The 16,966-nt window shown below is 35.6% G+C and overlaps 2 protein-coding genes across 2 annotated transcripts; both read right to left on the minus strand.

The window, feature by feature from the left end:
- Nucleotides 1-4,734: 4,734 nt before the first annotated feature.
- On the minus strand, nt 4,735-5,382 carry LOC118754118 (protein pygopus-like). The gene has a single exon (XM_036488981.1). The coding sequence runs from the start codon at nt 5,380-5,382 to the stop codon at nt 4,735-4,737; it is 648 nt and encodes a 215-aa protein (XP_036344874.1).
- Nucleotides 5,383-13,775: 8,393 nt separating this feature from the next.
- LOC118734700 (pre-mRNA-splicing factor 38B-like) lies at nt 13,776-15,526 on the minus strand. Its single transcript, XM_036464406.1, has 2 exons — nt 15,333-15,526; nt 13,776-15,290 (listed from the first exon to the last, which is right to left on the minus strand). Exon 2 carries the CDS (start codon nt 15,250-15,252, stop codon nt 14,026-14,028), a length of 1,227 nt encoding a protein of 408 aa, XP_036320299.1. The 5' UTR covers nt 15,253-15,290; nt 15,333-15,526; the 3' UTR covers nt 13,776-14,025.
- Between the last annotated feature and the right edge of the window lie 1,440 nt (nt 15,527-16,966).

Below are 16,966 nucleotides of genomic sequence, written 5' to 3' on the forward strand. Positions count from 1 at the left end.
AATTGTTGCATAAAATGCGTTTTTTGGCATATCTAACAATGTACATTTTATACACTTTTTCCATATATTTTGCATATTCAACTTGAATAAAAATCCGAGCAAAATAACATACATATATGTACATATTCACATTCATATAAGCTTCTGTATGAGTGTATACTCATCTAAGTGGCACTATGGTAATAAATGTAAATAAATAATTTATTGTAAGTTTGTTTCATATTTATATATGTGCGTGTGCTTTTCGCTCTACACTTGCATGGCGGGTAGTTTGTCTGTTCTATAATTGATAGTAAATTTAATTTATGCGGTGTGCAATATTTATGTGCGAGGACGAATGCGATTATTTTCATTATTTGAACTGCAACACACACACACACATACACCAATAATACATATGTATTTATGTACGTATCTGCATATGCATGCATATTTCACGAATAATCAGGAAAATTATTTTAGTTTTTACCGTAATGGTAAGGGTAATGGTAATTACAATTGCCATAACTTTTACCATTACAAATACCTTTTCCTATCCCATTACTACATACTATCATTACAATTTTCATTACCATCACCAATACCAATTGATAGTATTACGATTCACATTACCTTTACCATTACGATCACCATTACCATTACTATTACCATATACATTACAATAACCAATACCAATTACCATACCATTACCATTTACAATTACAATTATCATAGTCATTACCAGGGAACGGATTTTTAGGACCTAAAAACTTATAAAAAAGGCAAAATAAAATAACGAAATAGGCTGGAAAAGGCAAAATAAAATAGCGAAAAAGGCACAAGGTGTTGCAAAAAAGGCAAAAAAAGGCAAAACAAAATAGCGAAAAAGGCAGAAAAAGGCACTAGGTATTGCAAAAAAAAAGCAAAATAAGGCACTAAAAAGACAGAAAATACGAAGAACAATCAAAAAATATATTTATTTTAGAAATGTTTATATTACAAGTAAAAAGAAAAAAACTATAAACTAGTTTCATTATATGAAAAATTTGTACTTTGAATCTTTGACTATTTTATCCTTCGAGTTTCTAACTCATAAAACTTTAATCTGTATAGTTGTAGTAACATTGAACCACAAGATGCATTTTGAAGTTTTCTGGCAGCATTTTCATTCGATTTTCGCGAAGAAAAGCCTTGAATGTACTAAACAAACAATATTCAAAAGCTTTATTTTTAATGACGCGTTTTTTTTTTTGTCTAGTTTTCTTAACTATTATAATTATTATTGTTGTTTTGCCTTTCGCTAGCGAAACTAAAACCTACGATTGTCATCGTAATAATGGCCTAAATTAAGATGACCGCATGTACATACTATAATTTTGGCAAACCACAAATTTTGGACCAACTACGCATTGTACACAGTTGTAAAGATCATTTATGCCAGACTAATAGTACACTACGCTGAAATTGTGCCACTTGCTGTGACCTACCAACCAACCGCTGTCAAACTTTAGCGCATTTATAGTCTGACCAGCGTTGGTTGAAGAACTTTTGAACTTTAGTTATGGGAAGTCATTATTAAACCAACGCCACCGCCAACCATTGGCACTGGCTACTAAAAGTACAACCATTACAAGAACAGCAGCAGCGGCAACAAAAGAGCAGCAAGCATTATGCATGCATGTAAAATTCATTTATTATCCCTCCAGTGGGTAATAAAATGCGTAAAGTTTTAAGAGGGACACATGCAGCGGCGAAATTTCGTTTGTTAGCGCTGCTGGCAGTGTTGTGATATGGTGTATTGCAAATAATTTCCCGTTACTTTGCGAGGTTAAAAGTGATGCGAATAGCAATTATGTGGTACGTAAGTATGTACATGCATATCTACATATTTATGTACATATGTATGTAGTACCGGAGAAACCAAAAATTTAAATAATTAAGGGAACACAAGATTTTTTTAATAACAAAATGTGAATAGCAAAAAATGTTGAGAAAATTCCCCCCCCCCCCCCCCCCCCAAAAAACAGTGATAGGCATACTTAAGTACTTTTATATTTACAGTACCTGTTTGGATAGTGTGTAAGCTTTATAACGACATGATGACGATGATGACATGGGTGCACACCGAATGGGCGCCCATAAACAAAATGGGAGGACCAAGTGCAGGAGGTCCTGTTTAACTCGTAAGATAAAGCCTTCTTTAAAACCATTTTAATTGATGTTCATACTGTATTAATTCAATTAACTTATTAAACAATTTGAATTTGGTTTTCTAAACAGGTGGCAACCCTCTTCAAACGCCTCAAAATTATTCTTAATGGTTAACAAAAAATGTCTTAACACTCTTTCCTTTGACACCCATATTTTATTATTTCATATAGCTAGTGTATGATTTAATTAAATGCGACTCTTTAAACAGGTGGCAGCGCTTTTAAATATATCACTATAAACCCACCTTAATACCTATATTTAATATTTCATATAGCCTGCGTATTTTATGGAATTTATATTTAAAAAAGGTGGCAACGCCCTAACAAGAACCGCAGAGTCTATTCCATGAACGAACGAATAAAGATCACCCAGCACGGCGTGTGAGAAAAAAGTTATTTTTTTGCAGTGTCGTCATTTTTTCGCCGCCATGTGAATGAAACGGAATGAAAACTGTGTGTGAATGAAAGAACCGATTAAAAAATGACGTCATCAACTATTATTTTTTTTTCTCAAATGCAATTACAAAAACACGGTTGCCGTGCTGGGTGATCTTGTTAGTTGGTTCATGAGTCTATTCTACCTTTTGCAAATTGGATAAGGAATCAAAGCGAATGGGTCTGACGGTCAACGAGGACAAGGCGAAGTATCTCCTGTCATCAAGCAAACAGTCAGCGCATTCGCGCCTTGGCACCCACGTCACTGTTGACAGTTACAATTTCGAGAAAGTAGAGCATTTCGTTTACTTGGGAACCAGCATTAACACCGATATAATGTCAGCATTGAAATCCAACGTAGAATCACTCTTGCCAACAAGAGCTACTTTGGACTGAGTAGGCAATTCAGGAGTAAAGTCCTCTCTCGACGTACGAAAACCACGCTCTATGAGTCACTCATCATGCCCGTGCTGGTATATGGCGCCGAAACATGGACAATGACAACATCCGATGAGGCGGCTCTTGGGGGTTTCCGAGAGAAAGATTTTGGGGAAGAGGAAGAGGGATATGCGTCAAACCTTCTCTGCTCCGAGACGGACTGTTTGAAACCCAATTGTTAATTTTTCGCTTACACATATGTTAGTGTTTAGCCGAGCTTCTCCTCTGATTTGTGGCGTGCACCTTGATGTTGTCACACAAAGCGGAGGGACATACAGTTTTACGCCGACTCCGAACGGCGATTGACAGGCAAAGCTCTCTTGCAGAAAAAATGCTATCTCTGCCGATCGCTGGTATACTATGTAAATTTGACTTTTGAAAGATGTGGCAAAATGTAGTTACAAACCTTCTCCTCGCCGAGGCGAACCCGAATATGCGCCTTTCCATAACCGGATATACGGTCTCGATGTCTAAAGAGTTCCAACCACGGATGCCAACGCTATTAAGGCTAATTTCCCAAATTCCTTAAAAAATTTCCCTTTTTTCGATGATATTCCCCCAAAATAAATTTTGCTATTTAAGGAACTTCAATCTCATTTTTGTTCAAAAGCAACAACTACCACTAATTATAATGAGATAACATGGGCAATCTTGTTTTAATAACAGCCAGCGGCAAAACTATGAATACCCTAACGTGTGAATATTTTATTTACTTATACTTTCCATACCCAAATTTTCTTATTTTTTTATTAAAAAAAATATAGTTCATTCAACAGCGAAAATCACAAGAATAATTTTTTAATTTCATACACAACTCTGGAAAATGCAAAAAAGACTAAAAAATTTTCATCAAAATTTTCAATTTTTCAATTCGAATTCTTAGAAAAATTTTGGTTACGCAGTTTTGTAGCGCATTACCATAATATAATGAAAGTTTCAAGTCGCTTGAAATTACCGTTGATTTTTGAGATTTCTTTTTTTTTGTCGAGGGTGTTGCGCGTTTTCTTCCATGTAACGTATGAACAAAATCTTTCTTTATATTGGTGAAAATGCCTGCAATGTCTACAAACGTCTAAAAGTCGCACTAAATTCAAGAGACGTTTTATTTGTAAATTAATTTAAAGCTACTCCCCGATTCGCCCGAGAAATTCAAATTCCACCAAAATCGGGGAACTCTCGCGCGGTTGGCCTCACTGGTTCCAACAAACCAACATCCGTATGTACAGAGACAAGTACTCAACTGAAACTTAAATCGCAAAATTGTGAAATAGGAGCTATGACTAATATTTGACGTAGCTGAGTCGACTGATTACCACATACGTACATATGTATGTATGTAGTACCAACGTGTGAATTAATTAAACAAATGTTTACAACTGACACTGCCAGTAGCAATTTGTCCAAAACGAAAAAGAAAAAAGTATGTCGCCACAAAGTGAAAACAAAGAAATGCCTTTCCAACGATTTTATGAATAAAAGAGTTCAATTAAGTGTGTGTATTCATGTAACTTCTTTATTTGTTGCAATTTTTTTTTATTTTTTATATATACATATTTTTTATTTTAAAGTAATAATTAAATAATTTTTTTTTTTTGTAATTTTTTAATTTTTTTATTTATTTTTTTTTTGTTAATTTTTTTCAAATGTAAATTTGCATAAAAAATTTAGCCGCTTACAAACCGGGAAAACTGTGCGCCCTCTGGCGATGTCCACCACCATGCCTCATGCCGAACTGATGAATACCGCTGCCAAAAGGTCCCATCGCCGGACCAAAACCATGTCCAAATCCACCTCTACGACCAGCCCATCCGCCAAATGGATGTGCGCCACCAAAATGACCATGGCCATGGCCATGGTGATCATGATGGTGATGATGATGTGGTGGGTGTGGGTGTGGGTGTGGGTGAGGGTGTGAATGTGGATGAGGTCCCATACCATGCGACATCATACCTGGAAATGCACCGAAACCGGGAAATCCCTTCATATGCCTACCTGATGGGAATCCACTCATCGCTGCCCGTTTTCCATGTGCGCCATGATGGCCCATACGACTAAAGTGATGATAAGGATGTGAACGCTCTCTGCAGCCGCCATCCTTGGAACGTCTTTGTCTGTCAACAGCCGTGCATCCACCAATTGCTGCGTCCTCACCCTCACTATCACTGGAACTGGTTGCACTATTACCTGCACCTGCTGACACGCACGAAATGGCTTCATTAAGTCGACGTTGTGCGTCTGCAGCCCGTTCTAGAGCCTTGTACAAAGCTCGCTGTCCAGCTGCACTAGGCCTAACTGTATCATTGCCTCCATTGTTTACCATTTTGCACACACACAAACACTCGTATTTGTTGGAATTTCACAACGAATCGTGCACTTATATTGCTTGCTCTGATTTCAATTGTGGATATCTTTTCGCACTCGTGTGCTCTCTTTATTTGAAAGCTTCGATGATTTGCTCTTTGGCTTGGCTCACTTCACTTTGCTTGACTAGCTTTTATACTCGTATTTCAGCGCTAGTATTTTATTTGCTTTTCCAAACTTTGAAAATTTCAAAATTTATTTTTTTATTTTCACTGCTTTCTTTTTCACTTGATCGTTGTGAAATTCCCTTTTAAATAAATGCAATGAACAGATCTTCACGGGCTATTTTTCCACTGTTGCTTTGTGTTGTCACAATAGACGCCACTCGTACACTGATATCGCTTGCTAGAGTGGGGAGTCTTTTATACTGAAGCTTTTAAAGTAAAAAAACATAAAAATGTACTGCTTAGTCATTCTCCTATCTACTCATTCACATTTTTTAGAGATTAATTACGAACTTTTGTTGGTCGGTATTCCCTGCTGGAAATTCTACGACTTCGAATTTTTGAATTTCATCACCGCTCTTACCATGGTTGGTCGGTATATAAGACAGATCTCACTTATGTATGTGGACCGAATTCGTCCATAGTGTTACTAGGTTAATCTACGACTATGCAACCGTAATGTTATGTGCCGGGACTAATTTTCAAAATCAATCCTGTCCCTTTGTCAACAAGCTGTAATATTTTCGCTCCTATGCCATTACCCTTTGTCATAACCTCCCTTATAGCGGCCTAGGCTGCAACTCTGCTGTCGACTCTATTGACAAAGCTATCTGTTGCTCGTAACGGGATTGGAACTTCCTCCATATTCACCTATTTTCTCCTTATTAAACTGATCTACCCTGTCATTATTCTTTATAAAATGGTATGACCAAGTGTATTCCCGCCATGAAAAATCTTCTCATAAAACCAGGGACCGAACATAACAGTTATTGATGAAAACTGCCATGGAAAAATTCACTCTGATGGGAATGTTCTATAACTAAATGATACATATCAATCGATTTCTTTTTTCGCTGAGACTCAAAATTGAAAATAAATTTTTATGCAAAATTGAAAGATATAGCATTTTGTTTTAATATTATAAATCCGCAATAACAATTATTTTTGAATCTTATATTATATGTCTTAGATAACAGTTATTGAGGACTTTTATTTATAAAATTCATCAATATAAATCAGTTACCGACTCTTATTTTTAAATCATTCGTATAAAAGTCATTAACATTTTTGGCAGTTAAAAAGGTGTTGGGAAACAAAAGTTTACTACGACTTATACAAATTACTTTTTTAAGTATGATTTAAAAACTAAAGGTCAGTGACTGATTTTTATTTATGACTTTTATAAATAAAAGTCATCGATAACTTTTATCTAAGAAATATAATTTAAAAATCAAAAATAACTGTTATTGGCAGATTATTTAGATAAAAATCTTAAATAATTGTTATATTGGATTTATAAAGAAAGGTAGAAATAACGGTTATTTAAGGAGTAATTAAATAAAAGTCGAAAAATAATTGCTGTAGAGCGATTTTTTTAATAAAAGTTGTAACTGTAACGGTCCCTGCATAGGAGGTCATTGTAGGTTCCTTCAATTGTGTAAGCACTCAAGAAAAAGTAAGCGCCAAATATAAATATTTTTATAAATTTTTAGTTCCTCTTCCATTTGGGAAACATTCGTGTAGAAGTGCGTTATGGTATTTGTCATGAATATTAGCATCTTTAAGCCACCCGTCGGCTCCTAGAAACTGTTTGCCTAGCAGGTGACTGTTTAAAACGAGACGGAGCTGTCTTCATCTTCACTCAGCAACGCACGGCCTCGATTAATAAGCTTAAAATAGGAATGCGATTACGCTGCACACTTTCGACATTAGCGACTGCACCCTTTCGAGTGGCATTGGAATATTCCAAGAGAATATATGTACATGTGTGTATGTGAAAGCTGCCAGTTTTCTTGTTTTGCACTCCTATCTAGCGGATTTGGGTGCTCCTACAACCATCAAAGGGCGACCGGTTTACAAGCATGTACCCTCATTGCACCTTGCACCTTTGGTGGATGCAGTATCACACAGTAGGTTTGAGTTTCACTCACACGTTGCCTACCTTTTGCCAACCGCTTACGCCTCATTACCTTCCTCTTCAGAGATGAAACTAAGCCAGAACTTAAGCCAAAGTCCTTTTCTTCCATTTTAATGCTGAAAACTTCTTGGATTTCACAAGTGTGGGTACTAGCTGGTACTATGCCTCACAAAATGCATAACATGAAAATTATGAGTAACACTTTTCCAGGCCACTTGATTCCTTCTTCTTTGATTTTATTAACCGGCGGTATCGTCCGATGGGACTGCCCCAGACTATTTTCTCAACTCAATCAAAGGCGCTGGTCTATGTAAATAAACCGCAAATTGTCTTAGCTCTCAAGAATAAAATTCGCCAAGTAATAGACCATCTAACGCCGAAAACCATAACGAACGTCACTAAACGAGTCAAAATTAACTCTGTTGGCGGCTAACTACTTATTAGTCATCGTTCACTCACTTTTACCTGTTGAGGTGTGCAATGGCTGTTTATTTTTTGTCGTTCGTACTTACATATACATAAACCAATTACGCGTACTTACTCCGTTTTTATAAAGGGAGAATGAATTTCGCCGTATTAAATGCATAGAGGTGTTGATTGTGAAAAATTGCCAAACTGCGTATAGAAAATTGCGCGTAATTTCACAATCCATACTAAGCATCGTTCGAGTGGTTGCTCTATTTTATGATTGTTCTAGCGATAATGTCATGAAAATCAACATTTTTTACTCTGAGTCATCTTAATAATGGGCCTGCCATTTGGGCTATAATTCAAACCATGTGGCTTACTTTTTTCCGAGAGCACATGCGTCACTAGTCTATGCATAAAAAAAATATACCGATTGTTGTGATTGAAGGGGGGATCCACCGAATTTGCCCTGAAACGTCTATATAAAACAGTGATGGGCACCGCCTTGCCCGCGGGCAAAGCTCTTTTAAACTTTCCATACATTTTGTATAGGCGCGCATAGAGTAAAAGCTCTCTCTGCGCATCACTGATATAAAACGATATTGCACAAAATGTAGCACAGAGCTTTTTAAGCTTATATACACACATTTAATATCAACGATAATCAAAACATATAAACTCGAACAGAGCTTCTTAAAGCTTCATATAACGTTTTATATGGGCATGCGCTGGGTAAAAGTTCGCCCTAGTCGGGGAAAATGCTCCGTGACTTCACTATGATTCATAATATAAATTTTGTATCACAAACCTTGGCACAAGAGACTATAAAAGTTGTATACGAGTTTTATTGGAACAGTATAAAAGCTCTCTCTGGCCAACACTGATGAATTACTGATTAGTCGACTCGTAACCTCTAGTTTTCAAGCAAATGGTTACAAAGTTTTGAAGTTTATGGATCAGCGACAGAGATTTACTCTGGAGTGGAGTTGAACAATTTAAAAGCAGTTGTGTTATAAAGTGTAATTTAAAATTGCAATGTTTGGTTTTAAAATGGTGTGGTCATATTTAATGTATGTAATTTATGTAATTTTGTTTCTATTTTTTACTTTGTTAAAAAAGTATAATAAACAAAAATTTGTCGAAATTTTTTGACCGAAATGACGATTTTTTCAGGGTAAAATTACGATTTTTCAGCGAAAGCTTCCAGCAACGCTGATCGTAAGTCCAACTCCAGTTACGCTGACCACAGTATTTTACTGAAAAGGTGTTCCTCGCAAAAATAATGTGGTCAGCGTAGCTGGAGTTGAACTTATGAGGGGCTATTTCTTGATGAAAAAATTACATCGCCGTCGAAGTCAACAAGCATAATAGGGAATATTAGAACAAAATCAGCATACAGATGGTGCTTTTTAAAAAGTGGCATAACTCCACTGCTTTTGGTACTAACACTTTCAAATTTTTAGCGAAGATATATTTTAATATGTCGTACCGAAATCTGTGAAAAACGCAGTTTCTAAAAAAGTGTTGGTTAGGGCCTTTATGAATTAAGGTGACGATATGTACATTTTATATCAACGAGGACCAATGCATAGCTCCCGAACAGAACTTTTCAAAGCTTTTAGTTGGTTTGATATGGTCGTGCACAAGGCTAAAAGATCACTCTAATCGTAGCTGTTTCACATACTACAATGTAGTAGGGGTTAATGTTATCTCAGAGACGTGGACGATTAAAAGCCCAACGAGCTGCTTTGTGGTAGAGCGACCCGAATGGTAATCCGAAGTTTTTTTATGTAAGGTGCTGGCATAATTGCACCACAGGTAATTAGTAGGGGTATTCTCGATCCGGTGCATACTGCCTAGCATGGAGGATAGATAGCATAAATAGCATGATTGGCTAATTTTGTTGTTGTTTGAACACATGAAACAACAACAATCATGCTATTTATGCTATCTATCCTCCATGCTAGAGAGTATGCACCGGATCGTGACAACCCCTAGTGTGAGTTTCACTTCTCTCTTGAATATACATATGCTTCATTTCAAGTCAAAATCTTCGCACTCCTTAAGGTTATGGACTACATACATGTGTGGATAAAAATATTAAAATACTAAGCATGGAGTCACGTGAATTTTGTGCCATTCATAGTACATTTTAGGTTGTGGCGAACCCTCGAATCACTTCAAGTTCGATATTGCCAGTTTCGGTTGAGTTATGTTAGTTGAGCTTAGTTTATACTAACACCCCACTGTATTACCGAATAATCATAATCAGAGACATCTATAGTTTGAATTTTGAATGAAATAATTCATATCATATTCTGTAGACTTATTGTCATATTAAATTTCATACATTGTTTATAATAAGTATTGTTAAAATGTTAAAATCAAAACTTTTCGACACAAATTAGGGTTGCCAGATCTTGTATGCGCGAAATCAGTACATTCGACTTTTTCATGCTAAAAAAATCAGTACTTTTCAGTACATTTTTATTCAAAGCAAAATTATGAATCTAAGTAACAGAAAATAGTTTTAAACGCTAGAGTTCTGCTTTTAAACAACATTTTGGTATATAAATAAAATATAGTTCATAAAAAATAAAAGTGATATTCATTTTAACATGAGTCTTCACATCATTATACACAGGAGCCAATAAATCATTTTATATTTATGATATTTTTGAATAGCAATAATGAGATAATTCCAATTTTCAGTGTTAAATAGTAGTAGTTAAATAGTCAAAGAATGCTATACATTTCATTTTAAAGTTACTTTTGATTTGAAGGTCTTTTTCAAAAATTTTAATTAGAAGCCGGTTTTTTATTTGCGCCAGGAAACAAACTTTATACCTAAGATCCTCTCAATAGCTTCGTTGGAGTGTGCTATTGAAAAAAACAAAATTAAATATTTTTTCTAACTGTGAAAAAGTACCACTTTTTAGGGACTTCATCTATATTTCCTCATGGCTTAAATAATTTTCTCGCAAAAACTTTCCACGACTAAGAATTCTAACTCTATGTCCTGTATCCAAAACTCTTTTACAATGTCAGTAAATTGAGAAAAAAGAGTTGTAAGTTATACGCAAAAGCCATTCGAATATTCAAATTTGTTCTTATTAAACTGGAAGTTATTTTCGAGATAACTAACAACACTCGACAAAAAAATGTCAGCCTTCTTTTTAAATAATTTAAGTTCCATCATATTATCGCAACTGGTACGTAACGACTCGGCGATATGCCTATAAAACGGTTGGTCTTTTTGTTGTATTAATTTCTTGGGCATATCAAACAATATCTAAAACATATCAACTATAATAAAACTATTTTCTTCTTACTTTTTACAGTACAGTTTAAGGAAGTTCCAACGATATGTGAAAACCTTAAGAAAATCCTAAAGTATTTTGTTTGAAAAATCAGTACAAATTTTGAAAAATCAGGACATTAGCGTACTGATTGAAGAAGTGAATAAAATCAGTACAAAAATTGAGAAATCAGTACTGTACTGATAAAATCAGTACGTCTGGCAACCGTAAGACAAATTCTGAGTCAAAAAAAAAACTTCTTTCGACTTTTATAGAGAGGAAGTATATTAAAATATTTTTTTACTTGATTTTTTTTTTGGTCTTGTTTTACTAAAATTTTCACGAAACAATTTCTTGAAATGTAGTTTCGAATACATGCTGCATACATATGAATACACGTAATAGTAAAACACCAAGATCATTAGTAAAGACACATAATAGCGACCCTATTTATTACCACACCAATGTCATTGAATTTTACTGTGTCCTAGTTTTAAAATTTTTGATAAATAGTAACATGTTTATAGTAATATAAGTTTTTTTACTTCAAAGTTTTTACTAAAATCTAAATAAACAAGAAAGCGAGTTGATGTAAACTTGGTAATAACATCGAATTATCTGCCTATTTTCCAGAAAATGGCTCACTTGCATGGGTTTATAATAAATAAGTAAAAGCCAGTAGCCTGCCATTAATGGCAGAAGTTCCATCATAAGATCGATAATGACAAACTTTTATAAAAAATCGTTTAAAGAGAAAGAAAATCAAAAATGGCATCTATCAGAATCGTTTCTTAACAAGCACAACAAGAACATCGATCGGCCAAAATACAACTCAAACTTCTCCAGGAAAGACTGCATTATATTAGCTCGCATGCGAGTTGGCGTAACAAAATTTTCAGCCCAACACTATTTTCAAGAATCACGACCAAGGGAATGTGCGTGGTGTTCAGCGACCCTAACTGTCGAGCATATATTAAAAAATTGCACTGTATCCGGAGATCAAAATATTAATTTAAAGAAAGCTCTAGACTGCACTCATAAAAACACCATAAAAATACTTAAAGATGCTCTAAGTAAACACAACCTACTCAACGAAGTTTAAAATAACCTTCTTTGGGGCAATATGGCCTAGTAGCCGAGCCCCAAAAATATATTTTATAAATTTATTTATAAAATATAGAATAAATAAATAAATAAATAAAAGTAAATTTAACAATTAGTATTTAGTTGAACAATACTTATATTTCAAAGGAGTTACAATTTTGCTATTTTATTTTGAAGGAGAGGTTAGGTTTGTGTGGGAGGTATGCTTTAAAATACGCCAACTGCCAATTGTTTCCAATAAATTTAAGGGGCCATACCACTGTGCGCACCATAGTGTGCGATTTTAATACTGTGGTAAATAATCCTAGTGCTTTTCATAGCAAAAAACATTTTTATGTAACACAAAACGATTTCTGCAGAAAACAATTTAATGTTCTAATATACTAATCTTATAGAATTTGGAACGAGAACACGATTCGACTATTTGTAAAATCAAAACAAACAAAAAAAACTCAATTTAAAAAAATCGTAATTATTAGTTTCTTTTGCAGCTGTGCATCTTTTCACGATCTGACTGTACCTCGAACGACAGGAAGTTAGAAGACGCTATTCAAGATTTTAACATTAAGTTAAAATTTATTCATCATTCGAAAGTGCTTGAATGAGGAATAAAAATTTATTTGTAATGAAAACTTATTCTCATTTTTTTATTTAATTATTCATTTTCCTTATTACACCCATCCCTGGTAACAACACTGGATCAGTAGTGGCTAAGAGCTTTTATTCCATGCGTAGTTGGTTAATTCATAGGCACGCCTGTCAAGCATTTTTAAGCTTTCTATTTATGTATGTATGTATTTAAATACACTACCCTATAAGACAGCTGAGTATCATATGAGTGCTCTTATTATCACAATTACAAAAGTGCTTATCAAAGTATACATTTTTGTTCAGACCATTGGAATAAATTGAATACTTTCCCCTCAATGTTGTCATCAGAAAGTCCTCATGACTGATAGTCATACTTAAAAAAAAATTTAAACGTGTTAGAATTTTTGCCTAAAGTGCTCAGCAATGTCTTGTAGGGTAATTGGCTGAAACGCAGAGTGTGGGCTTCTGTCTTTATAGAACATGATTTTCTCATCGACTTAGGAATTTTTATAATATTAATATTTCGAGCAAGAAATCATCGGCAGATATATTTTTCTTGTTTTTTTTTCAGGTAAAAAAAGGAAGTTGATTTTTTGAGACCATGAATTTTCCGATATAATTTCCAAATCGCCGAACGTCATTCCTTTCATATTTACATATATGTACGTATGTCTGTACATATATTTTTGCCTAACCAACTAGCATCTGAAAAAGAGTTTCGACTCATCCATACATCCATATGGCTTGAGTCCGCACAATCAATGAATTGCATTCATGATAAATTTTACTGACCAACATAGTAGTTCAGCTCCAACAGATGCATTTTTAAAATCAAATATTTGTAAAATAAAAAACAATTTTGAGTTTAAAATTAGATTATATTTATTCATCTTTTAATTGTATTAATAAAGTTTATAATATAAGTATGGTTTTTTTTTTACTTTGTTCTATTTTTGTATATTTTTGTTGTGGATCTTCAGTAAATTTTCATTCTTTAATTTTTAATTTGTCAGTTGTAGCCTTTTAAATGCTTCAACCTAATATATGTATATGTATATGTATGTAGACATATGTATATAAATAATACTAAACATAAAGCAAGTACACGTCTTCTTCTATTAATGTCCTGGTACACTATGTGCTCTGCGTCTATGGTCTCGCTTTTCATTACAGTATATTGGCGACATCCAATGCCAATTGAAACCGTCCACTGGTCCATGTGTATAACCATGACGATGTCGATCCCTGCTGTGGCGATCCCCTGCCCCACTTTTCATATGTGGTGGTGGTACATGCGAAAATGCATTAAAGTACGGGCATCCACTCGATGGTCTACCTGATAAGCCGCCAGCCTGGACAAATCCAGGTGTACTATTAAAATAAGGATACGATCGCCGATCCCGTGAATGGCCGCGTGAGTGCGAGCGATCTCGGGAGTGCGATCGCTCTCGCTTACGATGTTCATGTTCGTGATGATGTCGGCGCTCATTTTCATCATTTTCCTTGTCACGATGATGACGATGTTTCCGTTGCTTCTTGCCCTTCTTGTGATCCTTATTTTTGTGATGTTTCTTTTGACCATGTTTGCCATGATTCTCACGGGAATGTGAACGCGATCTCGGACGGCTATGCCATTTTCCTTCTGCATGTGAAGAGCACGTATTTTCTGGTCTAGTATGTGATCGCCGGTAGTGGTGACACTGTCGAATGGGGGGAGCTATTGGGAGGCTGGCGCCACGAAAAAACCGCGTGAATTGGCACAACTGACGGTCGCGAGAGCGATCTCGAGAGTGTCCACGTGATTGATCACGGGAACTAGCACGTGAGTGATCACGAGAGCGACCACGTGAGTGACCACGAGAGCGACCACGTGAGTGACCGCGTGAGTGACCACGAGAGCGACCGCGAGAGCGTCCACGTGAATGTGAACGCGTGCGCGATCGATCACGACCACCTCGATTGCGGCGGCCATGATGATGTTTACGTCCATGGTGCCGTTTTTTCGATTCACCTGCTTGCTTCGTCAAATCAACCACGTCACTGTCACTGGAACTTGAACTAGAGCTAAAGCTTGTGCCGGAACTTGAACTTGAGCTGGAACTCGACGAACTACTCGAATGGCGCTTATTCCGCTTATACTTTCTTTTCTCTTTCTCTCCAGCCTCGAGGCGTTTAATAGCCTTATTCAGTAGCTTTTGTGCCTTGTACGCATTTTTAATTGCCTTCTGTAACATTTTACGCTCATCGGACATTTTGCGCGTACTATCTGGTGCTGGTTCGTGGCTACAGCAAGCTTCTGGCTCAACCATTACCACCTCCTCCGGATACTTTTCGCTATGTGACATTTGATTGCCAATCAAAGATTAATTTAAATATGTTCCCTACCTGTTATGTTTTTTTTCGGTGTCAATTTTAGTAGTGATAAGTAAATAATTTGTTAGAACAGATTCTCAAGTATTGGTTGATATTTATTTTGCTTCGCTGCTATATTTTACTGCTTACACTTTTGGCTACGTTGCCTAACTGCTGGTCACTGCTACACAGCCGGCAATTCTTATACTCATGCAAAACGTTACGAAAACGTTGTGTCTCGTCTGCCCGACGTATTGGATGATAAGAGCCAGTTTGACTCATTCGTATACGTTTTGTAAACGTTTCGCAATAAGCTTTGCCAGAAAGCATTTGTTGGTGCGCCGTTGATGGGTCATGAGAGCCTGCCTGGCTTATGCATACATATGTATATACGTCCACATTTGTAAACGTTGCGCTTATTGTTGGAGTGGCGTGTTGTTATTAAATACACTTTTAAGACGTAGATAAGAACTGGCGTCGCAGCAAAGTTGTTTGTAAACAAAATTTAGTGAAAATTTTAGTAAAAAAGCTTAAGTTGAAAATACATATTCTCAATGCATATTTACGACTTTCAAATTTATTGGCCAACTTTTTTATGGTCATTTGCGATGACAAGGCACTGGTGAGAGAGAAGGTAAATATTTCAACTTTTTAAAAGAAACAACTTTTCTTTAGATGTATTCGCGATCTTGTGCTTGTGAAACACATACCTTTTTTATTGCCCATTAAATCTTTTATAAAACTAAACTTAATTTGACGATATATAAATAATTTCCCGCCGTCCTTACTTGCTTTCCGTCCTCGACGTCTCTGATAGATCTAACGTTCTCTTAAGATTTGTGTATTGCATCCCGATGTTTTGTTTAAGCCATGAATGTTAAAAGATAATGTAATCTTATTGTAGCTTTTACTTAAAAACAGAACAACTTGAGCTGTCATATAATGGAGCGAAATTCCCACTAGGCAGCTTCCCCGCCATTTTTCAAGCAGAGATTCGTGTAATAAAATGATGGCCAAACGAGAGGGGGTTAAAAAAGCTTAATTTTGAAAACATTGTTGAAGAGGTTTGCCATCAGTTCAGAAATTCAAAATTAATTTCATTAACAACTTAAATGAAATCATTCTATGTATATTGGTACCAAGCTTTAAAAAGCTTTATTGCGAAAAAATTTTAAAAGGGTGGCCAACTAATTATCAAAGGTTGGGGGAGAGTGGTTTATCAAAACACATTTTGGGGGGACTGCCACCTATTTAAAAATTTATAGTTAATGTAAATAACAAGTTTAATGAAATTAGAGCCAATAGTGTAGTACTACTGGGCACGGAGGTGCCACAGTATTTGATGGGCAGGAACACTTTATTTAGCTAACCAAAGCACATAGAGGGTAGGTCATAAACAACTGGGTAGACAAGAAATTCAATGGATACTGTATAGAATATCCGGGGCAGAGAACAAACTAAGCGGTTTATCTGTTCAATAAAAGCGTCTTCTAGAAATGGTCTCAAGAATCCCGAAAATCCTGTAATAGGTCCGAAAATTCATGTAGGGTTTTGATCCAGGTTAAAGCCAAGGTGACAGGTAATAACGTCAATGGAAATAAGGTCAATTGACTTTATTTCGCACCAGGGTGGTTATTGCCTTTTCAAAAGCGAAATAAAGTCAACAAAAATTTGGAAATAAAGTCATTGACGCTATTTCCTCATTCA

Source organism: Rhagoletis pomonella, unplaced genomic scaffold (assembly GCF_013731165.1).
Source record: "Rhagoletis pomonella isolate Grant_MI unplaced genomic scaffold, Rhpom_1.0 Rhpom_scaffold_00002, whole genome shotgun sequence".
Lineage (NCBI taxonomy): Eukaryota > Metazoa > Arthropoda > Insecta > Diptera > Tephritidae > Rhagoletis > Rhagoletis pomonella.

Coding starts and splice junctions, on each gene's coding strand:
- LOC118754118 (XM_036488981.1), bottom strand. CDS start 5,382: ATGGTAAACAATGGAGGCAATGATACAGTTAGGCCTAGTGCAGCTGGA.
- LOC118734700 (XM_036464406.1), bottom strand. CDS start 15,252: ATGTCACATAGCGAAAAGTATCCGGAGGAGGTGGTAATGGTTGAGCCA.